At 38.2% G+C, this 14,607-nt stretch overlaps 3 protein-coding genes across 3 annotated transcripts; 2 read left to right on the forward strand and 1 right to left on the reverse strand.

Moving 5' to 3' along the window:
* Positions 1-6,458: 6,458 nt before the first annotated feature.
* On the forward strand, positions 6,459-8,044 carry EndoGI (Endonuclease G inhibitor). Its single transcript, XM_017068652.4, has 2 exons — positions 6,459-6,675; positions 6,739-8,044. Exons 1-2 carry the CDS (start codon positions 6,610-6,612, stop codon positions 7,753-7,755), a joined length of 1,083 nt encoding a protein of 360 aa, XP_016924141.3. The 5' UTR covers positions 6,459-6,609; the 3' UTR covers positions 7,756-8,044.
* A 407-nt stretch (positions 8,045-8,451) lies between these two features.
* twe (twine) lies at positions 8,452-10,750 on the reverse strand. Its single transcript, XM_017070069.4, has 2 exons — positions 10,463-10,750; positions 8,452-10,371 (listed from the first exon to the last, which is right to left on the reverse strand). The coding sequence occupies exon 2, from the start codon at positions 10,369-10,371 to the stop codon at positions 9,088-9,090; it is 1,284 nt and encodes a 427-aa protein (XP_016925558.3). The 5' UTR covers positions 10,463-10,750; the 3' UTR covers positions 8,452-9,087.
* A 153-nt stretch (positions 10,751-10,903) lies between these two features.
* LOC108020901 (WD repeat domain-containing protein 83) lies at positions 10,904-14,557 on the forward strand. The gene is made up of 5 exons (XM_017089318.4): positions 10,904-11,058; positions 11,143-11,261; positions 11,330-11,402; positions 11,813-12,343; positions 12,407-14,557. The coding sequence occupies exons 1-5, from the start codon at positions 10,980-10,982 to the stop codon at positions 12,529-12,531; spliced, it is 927 nt and encodes a 308-aa protein (XP_016944807.3). The 5' UTR covers positions 10,904-10,979; the 3' UTR covers positions 12,532-14,557.
* Positions 14,558-14,607: the final 50 nt, after the last annotated feature.

The following is a 14,607-nucleotide window of genomic DNA, read 5'->3' on the forward strand; positions in this document are numbered from 1 at the left end:
ACTTCACCACCCACTTTACAGTCTGCTGCATATTTAAAGCTCTTTAAAAGGTCTGATGTGCAAAAACACTAGGGGGAAAACTATGTAAACCAATTTTGTTGTTTAAATAATATAAATAAATATTTACTATTAATGAAGAATTGATGTCCTGGGGAGACAAATTAAAGCTTAAATTTACAGAGCTACTGGTCACAAATTTCAAAGCTAAATCAAAACCCAGCATTAAAACATATATGTTTTGTTAAATATTCTATGCATACATTTGTACCTTATTAAAATAAACAAAAAAAATTTTAACAAATCACTTCGATATCACCACTAGTATTTTGAACATAGCTGTTTTTTAGAGCGAAATAAATTCTACACAAAAACAAACTGGTGTTGACATTGCCCAAAAAACACTTTCATTTATGGCCAAAACGAATCATAAATTCATGTAATTGCTCGCTATTTTAAAGTGCCAGAAATGGATAAAGCTATAAAATCAGTGGATATGAAATGGAATGGCAATAATGCATTTTAATTGTGTGGGAAAGCTATAACCTTTTAATAATTACACAACTAATGCATTGATAATATCAGAAGGATATGACGACGCGAAAAATGAAATTTATCTTATCTAGTATTTATGCAAATATGCATACATATATTATTTAAGTGTACAAACTTGGCTAAAGAAAGTTTTGCGAGCAGATAGAATTTTGCGGTATACCAAGGTCAGTTGTTATTTAAGGGCAATAAACAAAGTTAAATGCGGTTTATATGCACAGTTAATGAAGGCTAAGGCGCACAAAAACATGTAACTTAATATGAAAATGTGCAACTAGCAAATTTAAACCAGTTGAATCTTATCGAGATGTAGGCAAATGGCATGACGACACTAATACCTAATTGTGGGTATATATAGTAAATGTTACTTAATATATGTTTGGATGTATTTGTACGTGTTTGTCACACTTGGCTGCCCATCGATACAACTACGATTCTCCAACATCGTTGAATTTAATTTAATTTAGGGTAATTTAATTTAACGAGAATCTGGTATTACCTATTTTTGGATTTTTTAACTAACAAGCTTAAATGACAAAAACTTTAACCTAGCTTGAGCTAGTCTTAAAGGGATTACAAAATATAGTTGCAATTAAGCCAAAACTCTTAAAACCACTATTGCAAAGTTGTTCTATTGACATTTACCCTTTCTTTTCTTGGGGTAGCAGATGCGTTTTGTCTAAGCTCTAAGTTGATTGGACTTTCCTGAGACCATGACCAGACAACATAGACAGCGGGGCAGACAATGGAGAAACAAAGAATCCAAGTAGGAACTCAAGAAATCTAGAGGTAAAAAAAACAATGGAATGCCGGTGTACCTGGGATTGGATTTGGGGTTCAAAGTATTTCGATTCAATTCCCTTTTTTTGTGTTTTGCTGCTTTCAGGTTTTGTTTAGACTTCAACTTCAGTCCTGGGCAGGCAGACGGCCATATTTCGGCGAGTAATCGTTTTTTTTTATTACAAACCTGTAAACAAGTTGAAAATGACTAACGGGAAATGTGATGAGGGTAACGCCATTCAAGCCTCAACTTACTAAACCAATGTCTGTCTACAGGTGTCAATAAAACCAGACGGCAAAGCCAGACATAACGCAGACACACAATATGCCCAAATCAAATGGATTATTCATACATATGTATTCATATTCATACAAATCTTTTTCTTCAAGTCTCAGCAATTAAACTCGGCAGGAAATCGGTAGACTAAACAATGATTTTGAACACTCACGACAGCATAAATTTATTCTAAGAAGCAATACTTGATTTATGAATAGCAATGTCAAACTCGACATGACATACTTCAATTATTTGTATACGAAACCGGAGCACTGTAATAAAATACTGGTATTTGCTATAATGCACAAGGATAATACAATTTATTTAAGATCTTGAATAAAAAAATGTATTCAAAGAAAAAAATATTTTTAAAAGTTTAGCAGATCTTCTAGTTATAATATATTTATAATATAGTTCTAAGAGCCCTAGCCTCTAGGGTAAAACAAAAATTATTTTAAAAATTTGAATAGGTTTTCTAGTTATAGAATGGAACAGTTCGAACTTATTAACTAACTAAACATTAGAAAGATCTAAGAGCCCCATACATTAGGGTTGCCTAAGTTTTGTTTACCTTAGTTAATCAAACCAACTACCCATAAGGCACACACCTTCTCAGGTCTCGAAAGTATGGGTATTAGGAACCCAAGATAGACAAATAGACCGCAAAACAAAATCCGACCGACAACGCTTCGCTTAGGGCACGTCAAGCAACTCAAAATGAGACTGAGTCCAAGTTACGAGTTATTGATTTTGCGACTGCTAATGGAAGAGGGGGGATGACCATCCATACCCACAACCTACACCCATCCTTAATTTCGTTATTTCGCCATAATGGAAATTTTGAATTTGCCCAGAAGCTTTTCTGTGTGCATCCTGGTCGTCGAGGAGATGAACAGGAAATGGAAGCTATGGGGGGAACCTAAAAGTCCAACCGTCTTTCAGTTGCCAAGTGGTCGACGATGTTTTTAGTGACGCACCGCAGGCGGCTTCTTATGCGTCATCGTCTTTTTATCGAGAACAGCTGTTGTTGCTTGGTTTTGATAAAAAAAAAAAATAAAAGAGCAACAACAAATAATAATAAACAATCTCGTTTTGTTATTGCAATTATCAAATGCATGTCTCTGCCACAAAACGGACGTCCTTCGACATTGATTTAGAGACAAGAAGTGCAGTGTACACTAGCAAATTGTCGTTTTACTTGTTAGTTTTGGGTATTTTGCCTTAACCAAGGGCAGGGCAAAACTATTGAGGACAAACCGCGCGCTCTATATATAGAATAAAATGGGCGTGGGTCGTCGGTGGGCGGTGGCATTTCCCACATTTCCCCCACAATCTACCACCCTTCATCGCCCACTGACGTTTGTAAATCGTATTGCATGCTTTGTTGTTTGTTTTTTGGTCTATTTTTGGATATGACATGTATTGGTGAAATTCTGCACACAAGCTGCCAAAACGTGACAGCAGTAAAAATACAGCCCAATGATATGTAACCCAGGAACAAAAGTCTGAAAGTTCCCAGCAACTCTCATTCCATTTCGCAAGTTCTAATTAGCAAGTGCTTACGACAAATGCGAAAATGTGTGTAATAAGTTCGCAGTTGATTTCGAGCTTGGGGCTAGTAAAGAAGCTTTCTTAAAGACGTTCCGAGACCCCATAAATTCCCATTAATCAATATGACCTCAAACAAATTGGTGGCAACTCTTTAATGATCATAAATTCTTCTATATATTTCGAAGAATTCAATTGATACTTATATGTGTTGGAATATAGAACATTTAAGAACTGGTGGAAAGCAGATAAACGCAGAAAACAGACAACGAAATGCAAACGGCTGGAAGGAAAAAAAAAATAGGGAACTATATACACATGCGTATACGTAATCTCTATCTTTATTTTTACCCTTGGGCAGAGTGTATCATCCGAGCACTTTGAAATACTTTAGATAAGAAAGCCGAATTTAATGAAATCTTTAATAAGTATATTTACGACACTAATTTGCTATTAAGATAGATATTTTTTAAAGAATTTTTTTTAATCATAAAATTGTTATAACCATCCCTGTTTTTTACGGTCTATATTTTTTTACACTGGTGCCCCAGACTTAATTATGAGAAATCTTTAAACGTTGTGCTAACCAATGACGTATTTTTTTTTAATTCGCTGGGAAAATTTGTGATAAACCGGATTCTAAAATGCTTCTCCCTGTTTGATATGCTTATCTTTTCGCTCTTGTTTTTTATCACGAATAAATAATAAGAGAAAATCAACGCTCAACCGAATGAGATTTTTTTGTTTGCATGACCGGGGTAATATCATTGAACTTTCTCAAGGACAAGAGACCCCAAACGGAAATAAAGCAGAGCGAAAATTATATCAGACAAGAGAACTGATTTAAAAATCTGATCTCTGCGTGATATTCAACCACCAGTTGGAAAATAAATGAACTCCTGGTGGGTATCTGCCATTAAGTTTTTGTTGCCGGGTTGTTTTTTTTTTAGCTCTTTCAATTCCAATTGACGCAATTTACTGATATCGATTAGCAAACATTGCGATCAAGATATATACCGTCGCAAAAATGCGACAAGTAGAGATAACAGCAAATCAAAGCCAAACCTTGTTGAATAACTGATTGTAAAAATTGAAATGTTATGAGCGAAGAAGGAAATATTTCCACTTGAATTGTTCTACGTCCACATTTGCTCAATATAAAATGCCAACTGACTTGCCTGTTTCGCTCAAAAGACCTCTTGGCCGCCGCTTTGTTTATTGTTTGCTCTCGCTTTTTGATATGATAAATCTGCTTAAAATGTCTTCGCAGATTAGATATTAGATATCTTTCAGTGTATGAAAACTGCAAATGACGTATGCAGACAACGAGAAAACTGCCAAAAAGAAAAGTATTAAGAAGCGCCAGTGTTTGAAGTTTTTCTGGGGCATTTCGCTAGCAGTTCCTGGCCTGTCCTAGTTCCATTCGGATGATAAACTGGGTCATTTACTTTCAACTGGCGACAGAAGTTAACCAGGTAACTGGGTCAAATGAAAGTAAAATGAGCGAGTTTACATATTTAATTTGGTGTATAATTGCTCTTTCTATGGTGAAACCATTTCTCATCCGGCACCTCAAGAGCAGAGTTTTCCTTTCCCTTAAAACGGATTAGGTGGAAAACTAATTTATATTTTATTTAACATCCTTTAATATTTTCATTTCATATTTATAGTGGATTCAAAACTATTTCTTTTAGGGCTGTCCTACAATCAATGTTTAAGATGACCATTGTTCCATAATATTTGTCAAAAAGGATCGAATTCTTTAGATATTTTTTTTTGCTTTAAGTTGTAATCCGTATTTTAATATTTATAGATGGTACAAACTCGAATTATTTCACTCTTTAGGAGAAAGTACATATAATGGGGTATTGTTGTTCCCCAAAGCCATGTACAGATGTATCTGTAGGCTTCTTAATAATAAAATGATTGTAAAAAGTAGTAAATGCTCTATTAGGAACCGGAAAATCGTTGGAAATTTAAACATTTCAAATGTTGGTAATAAGAAAAAAAACAAAATAGAATGTAAATGCCAACGCACACAAACACACCCATTTCGTGGCTTTCAGTGTATGGGTGCCCATTGTCGTTTGGCGAAATTTTAAACAATGAAATTGTATTATTTGCAAAATACGTGGTTTTAACGGATCCCCGCCCACACTTACCACAATTGCCATACACATTTGAGTATAACTTTTGAAGCTTTTTCGTTGCTTTTCGTGCACGAGAAAATTGAATTCACGTCCACACGCACACAGACGCACCGCTCGACTCTCACAGACACAAATTCCACGAATGCAATTTCCTTGTGTGTGTGTGTGTGTCTTTGTATGACCACAACTCTTTTTAACAACTTTAATTGACTGTATCTTTAGTTTGAATGTTTTATAAGTGTTTTATATTGCATATGATCGGTAATCGTTGGTTTTTGGGCAACATTAACGCGAAATTCGCTTGCTGCTTAACCTCAAATTTCTTTGTCGCACACAGTCGCTACCACACACACGCAAACACACACAGTCAGTGCGGGGCGGAACCAATGGCTTAAAATCAATCAAATTCACTTTATTTTTTGGGGGAAACGAATCCGTGTAGTTTGCAGCACAAGATTGCACAATTTTCCACTGAACTCCAGGTGTAAATTACTTGAAATTTAAGTAGACGTTGCGACCTGCTCTCGAAAAAAATTTCAGACGATGCTAGTCGATAACCTATCGATAGGATAATCAAAGCCTCCTGAAATCGAAGAAGAAGAGGCCTATCGATAGGTGGACGTCTAGAAATATCTAGAGACGCATTTTGCAAATACCAATTAAATACCTACTACTTAGTTTTTTTTTGTTTTTATTTTTTAGTTTCTAATATTGTTAAAATACAATTCAAAATATAAATACAGCGCTTTTTTATTTTAAAAACTAGTAATTAAAAATTGAAGTAATAATTGATAAGTACTATGTTGTAGTAACTAAACCGTTTATTATTATTTAAAATTTCAGTTGTCTGTAAATTTCGTTGTAATAATCTGTATATATATTTTTCTCTAATTATAAATAGACAAACAGACAAATTAAATAACAACTAGGGGATATATGTCCAATGTACATTGTACATATGCATATAATCTTGTAGGAATAGAGTGTAACATACATACAAATCTTTCATTGGTTGGAACTCGAAGGAAATATTTACATCTGTTCGAATTTCAACCGATTTCGTTTTAAATTATTGGGGATATTCGCAATTGCAAGAATGACCTTAACTTAAATACTAACAAAAGAAGTACCCTACTATTTACGTATTTTGCACTTCCATACATACATACGTACGCCTCCGAAAACAAGCGTTGATCTTACAAATTAGTCATCTCACCTATTGCCGACAACACCGACAATATTTTCCCAGTAATTCGAAATACTATACTGCGAAGTGTTTTAAATCGTGGAATAATCCCTAGGGGCATGTCCAAGCGAAAGGCCGAAGACGCACAAACCGACAAAATGGCAACGGCAGAAAAAGTTCCACAGGTAACTGAAAACCAAACAAACTATTTGCATATAAACAAATATCAAAAACTATCACCCCTGCAGAATGACTACACTATTGGACTGGAGGATCCTGTAAAGGACTACCAGAAGCTGATCGAAACACGTGTGCAGGTGGACGAAATCGTGGACGATGATGTCACCAAGGAGAATTTCGATCGGACGGCTGCATCGGCGCGTGACGTCATCTGGCGTTTGTTATTCGAAGAAGCCGATGCTTCGCCCTCAAATGTTGAAAAGGCCACCCAACTGCTGGAGGAATACCGTGGTGATGCCTGCTTCTACGACCCAACGCCCTACAACGAATGGATTGTCAAGCTGAGGGACGAGGTCCTCAAGAAGGAGCTCATCGACTTTTGGCGCGAAGTCCTGGTTAAGAAGCAGTTGGGTCCCTGCTGGTCACGCGACTGCGATCTGTTCGATAGCGACGACACACCACCATTGGAGTTTTACGCCCATGCCGGCTGTACGGCTCCATTTGCGGCCAGCCTAAAGGTGCGGGCCGCCCTCGAGGAGAACGCTTCAGAGGATCCGAACAGTCCGGCTGTGCCCACCACTCCGGGCGAACTCAGTGCCGACGATACCGCCGCCTTGTCCGGTGAATTTGAGGCCGTAATCACCAAGGAAAAGCCGCTCGAGGAATACCGCTCGCTGATGAAGCGCTTCGTCCTGACCAAAATCATTGTGCCGGACAACGTTCACCAGGCCAGCGTGAAGAAGATGGCCGCCGCCGCCAGGGAGATCATCTGGAAGCTGCTCTTCGACGGAAGCACTCCCTCGAAGGAGGATCAGGACAAGGCCGCCGAGCTTTTGCAGGAGTACAAGGGCGATGCTGGTTTCTATGGCCCCGATGAGTTCAACGGGTGGATTGTCGAGCTAAGGGATGAGGTCATCAAGAGGGAGCTTCTGGACTTTTGGCGCGATAAGATGGTGAAAATGGAACTGGGTCCCTGTTGTGCTCGGGATTCCGATTATTACGACTATGAGGATACCCTGCCATTGGACTTTTATGAAAAGGCCGGTTGCAAGGCTCCCTTTGAAGCCCCCACCGATGATGATTAGGGTCTCTTTAGATCTGTGACTTGCAGTCTTTTATCCCTTTGGATGAAAGATGTCGACTTATCTGAGATATCAGTTGGCAAAGAAAAGTTGTATACAGAGCCAAACTTTAAAACTATATTACTTTGGTAAAACCTGAATTTATTTTTAATGACCATCAAAGTTACTTTCCTTATTTTCTAAAACCCTTTTCGGAATCTCTCGAAACACAAATTGCAAAGCATTTGACATTACTTTGTAGATCCGAATGTCAGCATTGTTAAAAAATATTGAATAAAAATGTTTTTGGAAATTCGTAGTCTTTTATTATGGGTATTTGGATACTTATTTCACTGGGATGAAAGACATTAATAAAAAAAATAGTTAACAAATTTATAACCAGTCCAGAAATAAAATACAAATTCTTTATTAAACCCGAAAATTAAATAAATAAAATCCAATATTTAGCTTGTTTTTTTCTGATGACTTTATTTTATAAAACCAAATTTAGTAATGTGATTAATTAGTTAAAAGGTTTTTCTTTCGCGGGCTTAACCACGAACAATTATTTAAACTTAACTTTTAGTAACACAAAAATCTGTTCTGTTAAAAAATTATTAATAAAGTTTTGTAACTGTGGCTTATTATGTTGAGATCCATTAAATAATGTATCTGAGTATTTTATATATATAATATATTTAATGGCACATTGACTTTAAATACCGTCTAGAAATCTTTTTATTTTTATTGTATCACAACATATTTTTTTGGGATACTAGATTTGTCTCCGGTTTTCCTTAAACCTTATTCACTACAAAATCTTTCAATTTGCTTATAGTTGAATAATTTTAATTATAGCTTATGAGGTAAATAATTGTGTTTTCAACTTCAATACAAAACTTGACTGATATAAATTGAATAACAATAAATTTTCAGCACAGTTTGTATTTATACATATTTAAATTAATTTGGTTTATTTAAACTATAATTAAACACGGAATTCCTTTTAAACTTAACTAATAAATGCCGAACACAAAAAGTAAACTTAAATTTCAAAATTTTCACTTTCACTAACTATAGAACATATATCCAATTCCTGTTACTGTTCCCGTTTTTACACAACGCATAACTAAAATCCAAAATTCGAAATTGGAATTAAACATGTACAAGTAAATCTAAAGGGCTTTCACAACATATGAATAACGCAACGAAAAATAAACAAAAAATTTGCGTCCTTAAAGAAAACATATTGTTCTGTGGTAAAATATGGCAACCGTTGGTTCTGCTTGAGATCTGTGGGTTTATGGCAGGCAGATCGGCTTGGGATCGGATTATGGTTTGGGAGCCCGGCAGACCTTACTCGGCGTAGAGCAGGCGGGATCGTGACTTCCGAAGGCCTCGAGAGCCTCCACCGCCAATTCCACTGTCTCCACCCTCGCCACATTGCCAGGATTTGGTCTTGGCTCGAAAGTAACGAAACTCATCGTTGTGCGCTGGTGCCAGCATGGGGACATATTGGCTGGGATCGCACAGGTGGGCATACAGGCCAAAAAACTCCTTGTACCCATTGTGCAGGATATATAGCTCCGGGTAGTCCAATGCCGGGTAGTTGTGGGCATGTTGGGTCCTGTCGTTGCTGCGCAGAAAGCGCAATAGTTTGGGGCCCCGTTCCGAGGAGAACTCGCAGTGAAAAACATAGATGCGACGGTCTTCCTGATTTGAAGGCAGGGCGGGAAAGGCTTCCTGTATTTGGCCACGCGTGTATAGATTCCGGGCCCCTTGTATATGCCCGCCCACAAACTCGTAGGGATAACGACAATCGATGATCTCATAGCCACCCTGGCTGCCCAATTGCTGGTCAAATTCGCCTTGAATCAGCCGGGCCAATGTCTCACTGGAGATGGTCTTCAGATCACGATGTCTAATGCCTGTGAGCAAACAGGGCAGCGTACAAGGCTTGCTGAGATCTCCAATCAACTCGGGTTCATCGCCCAGGGCACTCATGATTTCGGCATCGTTCATGGAGAGGGTCCTTGCTTGCAGCTTTTTGGTGGGCATGTTGGCGGCTCCTTGACCAGGTGGATCTTCCTCCTCTGGTTTGTTAATGGGTAACAAACTCAGACAGCGTCGCAAGGAACCACGTTCTTTGCTCGAGGATTCCATCTCTGTGTTGCCATCTGATTTGAGCTGGCCGCTGAGGAGAACCTCCAGGTCATCGGGTAGCTCTAAATGTGGATCCTCGGCCGACTCCTGCTCAAACATGGCCAGATACTCATCGTCCAGGGAGTTGCCCGAATCGTAACTGGAACAGGAGCTGCTGAAGCTGCTGAGGGTTCGCGAGGAAAGGCTACCGAAGGTGTTGAGCGTTCTGGCCGACGGGCATCTCTGGGTGGACTTGGGTGTGCCATCCAGACGAGCTCCGCGCATATTCTGCGACAATTCGGTAATGGGCGACAGAATGGCGCTGGCGGGAATGTGCCGCTTGAGCATCCTTTGCAGTGGCGTCTCTTGCTGGCCGGCTGGCTTGCGCCTTTTGGCCTGGTATTCCTGGCCATCTTCTAACTTCTCCCGGCCACATGCCCCCTCGCCATCCCCCTCCTCCTCCTCATCCATATCGAGCATCAGCCGCTTGCTGGCCATCTGCGAAAAGCATTTAAAAAAGAACAACAAAGTCAGCTGTATACCGGCTAAATCAGCTGGATTTCCTTGGTATTTGGTAAATACCACTTACCTTGTTATATTTGCGGCTTTATCTATTTATTGGCAAGACTAAACAATGGTCTGCAGCATGCGCACTGATTTTTATTGCCAAAATTCTTGGCGCTTTTCCTGTTTCTGGCACGTTTCTGTTTCGCTTTTACTGGTTAAATTTATTGGCGCCTTTACCAATTCCCCATTCTTCGGCTGCGATGAATTCACCACACCACCGCCAACTCACCACGGCGCCATTTGTAAACTGGCGCGCTCTCAATGTTTGAATTTGATTTTTACTTTTTGTATATTAGCATGGTCGGTTGAATTGTTTATGTCAAGGATCAGTTAATTTTGTAAATTCTAGAAATTCACAGCTGTCTTTGCAGGTGCTTTTGTAAATTTTATATATAAACTTGGATTGGTGTGGCTATCGATATATTGCTTGATCGCCCTGCCAAATATCGATGGTTTGAATTTATCGATGTTTTACCACCGCTATTTTGTTTACCTTTTTTGAAGGAATTATATTACTATTATTTTATTATTAATGAAATATGCCGGAATTCGAAAACTTTAATGTTAAAACCACAATTGACTGCAAGCAAGGAGCAGTTCGTGCAGTGCGATATAATGGTGAGTCCTTATATATATTATATGTCTTTATTTATTGTAAAAAATTTACCAAAATGTTAAACGTTCTAAAATATATTTAATTAGTTGATGGAACCTATTGCTTGAGCTGTGGCTCTGACAAGAAGATAAAACTATGGAACCCTGTTTCTGGACTACTCCTCAAGACCTATGGAGGACATGCTGACGAAGTGACGGATGCAGCGGTACCTGAACTAATTCACATAGATTCAAATAGGTTTTTTAAATAATATATATATTTTGCATATTTCAGGGAAGCTGTGATAGCAGCTATATTGTATCCGCCAGCTTGGACAAGAGCATAATCTACTGGGATGTGTCTACTGGTAAGATAAAACACTTTAATTATCTAGTTTTTTAAAAGCTTTCATTAATCATTGCAGGATCAAGGAGTACTTAGTTACTCCTATTCAGATCTGTTCATTTTAAGGTTATAAGAACTCAGAAATAACTTTAGTTTTATATTGTTTTTGTGTTAAATACAACGTTACAGTTCCCAAGGTTATTTTAATTTTCCTATGATATGTAGTGTTTATTAAATCTCTACTATCTATAAAGTATCATTTTAATTCCTCCTTTAAATATTTGATTTTAAATTATTAATATTAACGTTATTGAAATAAATACTTTTTAGGCATTATATAAAAAATCTTCATGTTAAGAATAACTTCTTATCTCAAGAAAAATATGAGACATTTTGGTGCATACTAATCAAATGTATTATTATTTATTCCAGGAGCTCCAGTTCGCCGTCTGCGTGGCCACGCTGGTGGCGTCCGGTGCGTCTGCTTCAATGAGGACTCCTCCGTGGCCATTTCCGGGGGCAGGGACAATGCCGTGATGTGCTGGGACATACGAACGCGTCGCCTGGACCCCGTTCAGGTGATGAAGGAGGCCCGCGACTGCATCACCACGGTGGCCACAAACGAGAATCGCATCTACGCCGCTTCCCTGGACGGCTGTGTGCGGACCTACGATATTCGGGTGGGCGAACTGACATGCGACAAGGTGGGTGAACCCATCACCTATTTGGCGCAGACGCGGGATGAACAATGCCTGGTGGCGGGCTGCCAGGATAGTGTGGTGCGACTCCTGGACTGTGAGACGGGAGGATTGCTTTCCGAATACAAGGGACACCGCGGAGATGACTACCACATCGAGTGCGGAATACTGGCGAACGATGCTCACATAGTCACTGGTTCCAGCAATGGAGATGCCTTTGTCTACGACCTGCTGGAAACCAAAGTTCTGCAGCGCATTTGCATAAGTACGGCGGTTGCATTGATATATCAACTATATAATAATAATAATATATGATTATTTTCCTCAGGTGATAATGGCGGTGTGGTTCACTCTTTAGCCACCCATCCCAAGCGACAGGAAATGCTTTTCGCCAGACGTCGGGATATGTACGTTTTCTCCACCGATCTGCAAATCGAAGAGGAGCAATTGTAGTTTTTAAGTCCATCTAGTTTAAGTCCAGGCTAGTGATAGGTATATTCATAGGGATCATCTCCAGGTGGCCAATTGAAAATCCACCTCAAAGAGTGTTGCTCGTGACCATTAAACCATAAACATATTTAATAAACCCCACCATTAAAAAACTGTTTCTAATTTTGTTGAGGGAAAAAGGAAAAACCATTTATTTGACATAATTTGTTGTATTTTTTTGTTTTCATAGAGCATGAATGTATGTAGTAATATGGGGTTGTTGTTTTGCATGATCTGGCTTATATATTCTTCACGATTTCGTTTCCTTTAACTATGAACGGCCTGCATAATGTTTCCTAATCAAATGTTTCGAATGCGGACGGGTGGGCGAGTGGGCGTGGCTGACAAAATGTAGATGCCTGCATGCACTTGCTGTTTCCTTCATCATTCTCATAGTCTCTCTCCTTGTGTGGAAAATGCGGGACGCCAAGCCGCGGCGACGCTGTGCGAAGAGCAGTTTCTTCAATTCGAATCGGGGGGAATCCCCAGCAGACTGGCGCCCAAACAGGGACACTTGGTGTCCCAGCAGGCAGACGTTGTCACAAAAAATATCTGAAGAAACTAAAAACAAATAATCGCACAGCGTCGGCGCAGCTTGGCGAAGGGAGACAGCTGCATGGTCCTATCGCTCGCACGTGCGCATTCTTTTTTTTTCGTAAAGGGAGGCTCTTTTGTGGGGGGGGGGAATCAAGGATCAAGGATCAAGGGATTCTTGGTTAAACTCTCTGAACTTGTCGTACTTAAGTTACTAAAGCATATTAAATATGTATGCAAAGTATTTTGTTTATTGTAGTTTAGTAGTAATATTATGTAATGTTCCGTTACTTATGTTCGTATGTACTCTGCATGTATTATTTATATATGTTGTGGTAGGTATGCGTAATTTGTATATAATTTATATTTATATATATATATATATTTATATAATAGTTTATATAATAAACGTTTTCACTTGCTTTAGTTCTGTTTTTCGTTTTGCATTTTTTTTCTTTTCCTTTAGATTGTTTTTAATATTTTTTTTAATGTTTTGTTTATGTTTAATCTTTACCACCCACGCTCTGCACTCGCTTACATAATTAGACTTAAAATTTTTTTTACAGAAATATATCAACAAAAACTCAATAAGTTCCATTCAAAGTATATAATGTACGCCTAGTAAACGTTAAAATTAAAGATAAGAAAAAATAATTTAAAAAAAGGTAAAAATTAATGCGATGGTGTTTATAGAGTTCAAGGAATCATCAATAAAACTTGCTTAAACAATTTCCGGCATCTCTCAACTTCCGATTATCTCTGGCGCCCTTTCACTGCATGCAATTCAAACGAATTAACCAAACAAAAATGTATTAATTTTATGTCTATTTTCTTTTTCTTTCCATTTTGTACTCTGTTTTGTTGTTTCGGTTTCGTTTCTTGTCGTTTTTGCTGTTTGCCTGCTGCTCTACTATGTTGTTCAAAATCAATTGTTGCACTCTTGTTTTTTTTATATCTGTTAATTCTAGTTTCTTAACCAATAAATGAACAAATGTTATGTGTGTACTTTCTTTCTTTGCATTTAATTACAGTGGCTATATGTGTGTTGTTGTTGTGGTTTGTTGTTGGCGTTTGAAGCTTGGAAAGAGAGGTCTGGTTGAGTTTTGAAGTTAAATCATAAATATCCCAAAAATACAAAAATTGATTTAGGTCTTGCTTGGTATATATATCATAATTTTTGTTTCTTTTCTTTTCGTTTGTTTGTTTGTTTGTTGTTAAACTCTTACTAATTTACATACTTTTGCCTCTGCCTCTGCCTCTGTTTGGTAACAGTCTCTTTAACATTTCTGTGGCTACTGGTGCTGCTGCTGATGATGCTACTACTTTTACTGCTTACAATAAGGTTAAAGTTATTGCTACTATTGTTACTTTTACTGTTACTGTTACTGTTACGTTGCCGGGAGGCAGCAAAAGGATTTTGCTTAGTAAACTGTTGAGTGGTTGCTGCTGTTTTTGCTGTTGTTGTTGCTGTTGTTGTTGTCGGTATGGTGGTTGTGGTTGTTGCTT

This window comes from Drosophila suzukii, chromosome 2L (genome assembly GCF_043229965.1).
Source record: "Drosophila suzukii chromosome 2L, CBGP_Dsuzu_IsoJpt1.0, whole genome shotgun sequence".
In the NCBI taxonomy this organism is placed as follows: Eukaryota; Metazoa; Arthropoda; class Insecta; order Diptera; family Drosophilidae; genus Drosophila; species Drosophila suzukii.

What these genes read in the sequence shown, in the direction of transcription:
- EndoGI (XM_017068652.4), top strand. Translation starts at nt 6,610, where the DNA reads ATGTCCAAGCGAAAGGCCGAAGACGCACAAACCGACAAAATGGCAACG. An exon ending in CGGCAGAAAAAGTTCCACAG is followed by an intron (nt 6,676 to 6,738) that starts GTAACTGAAAAC and finishes TCACCCCTGCAG; the next exon opens with AATGACTACACTATTGGACT.
- twe (XM_017070069.4), bottom strand. Translation starts at nt 10,371, where the DNA reads ATGGCCAGCAAGCGGCTGATGCTCGATATGGATGAGGAGGAGGAGGGG.
- LOC108020901 (XM_017089318.4), top strand. Translation starts at nt 10,980, where the DNA reads ATGCCGGAATTCGAAAACTTTAATGTTAAAACCACAATTGACTGCAAG. An exon ending in CTACTGGGATGTGTCTACTG is followed by an intron (nt 11,403 to 11,812) that starts GTAAGATAAAAC and finishes TATTTATTCCAG; the next exon opens with GAGCTCCAGTTCGCCGTCTG. An exon ending in TCTGCAGCGCATTTGCATAA is followed by an intron (nt 12,344 to 12,406) that starts GTACGGCGGTTG and finishes TATTTTCCTCAG; the next exon opens with GTGATAATGGCGGTGTGGTT.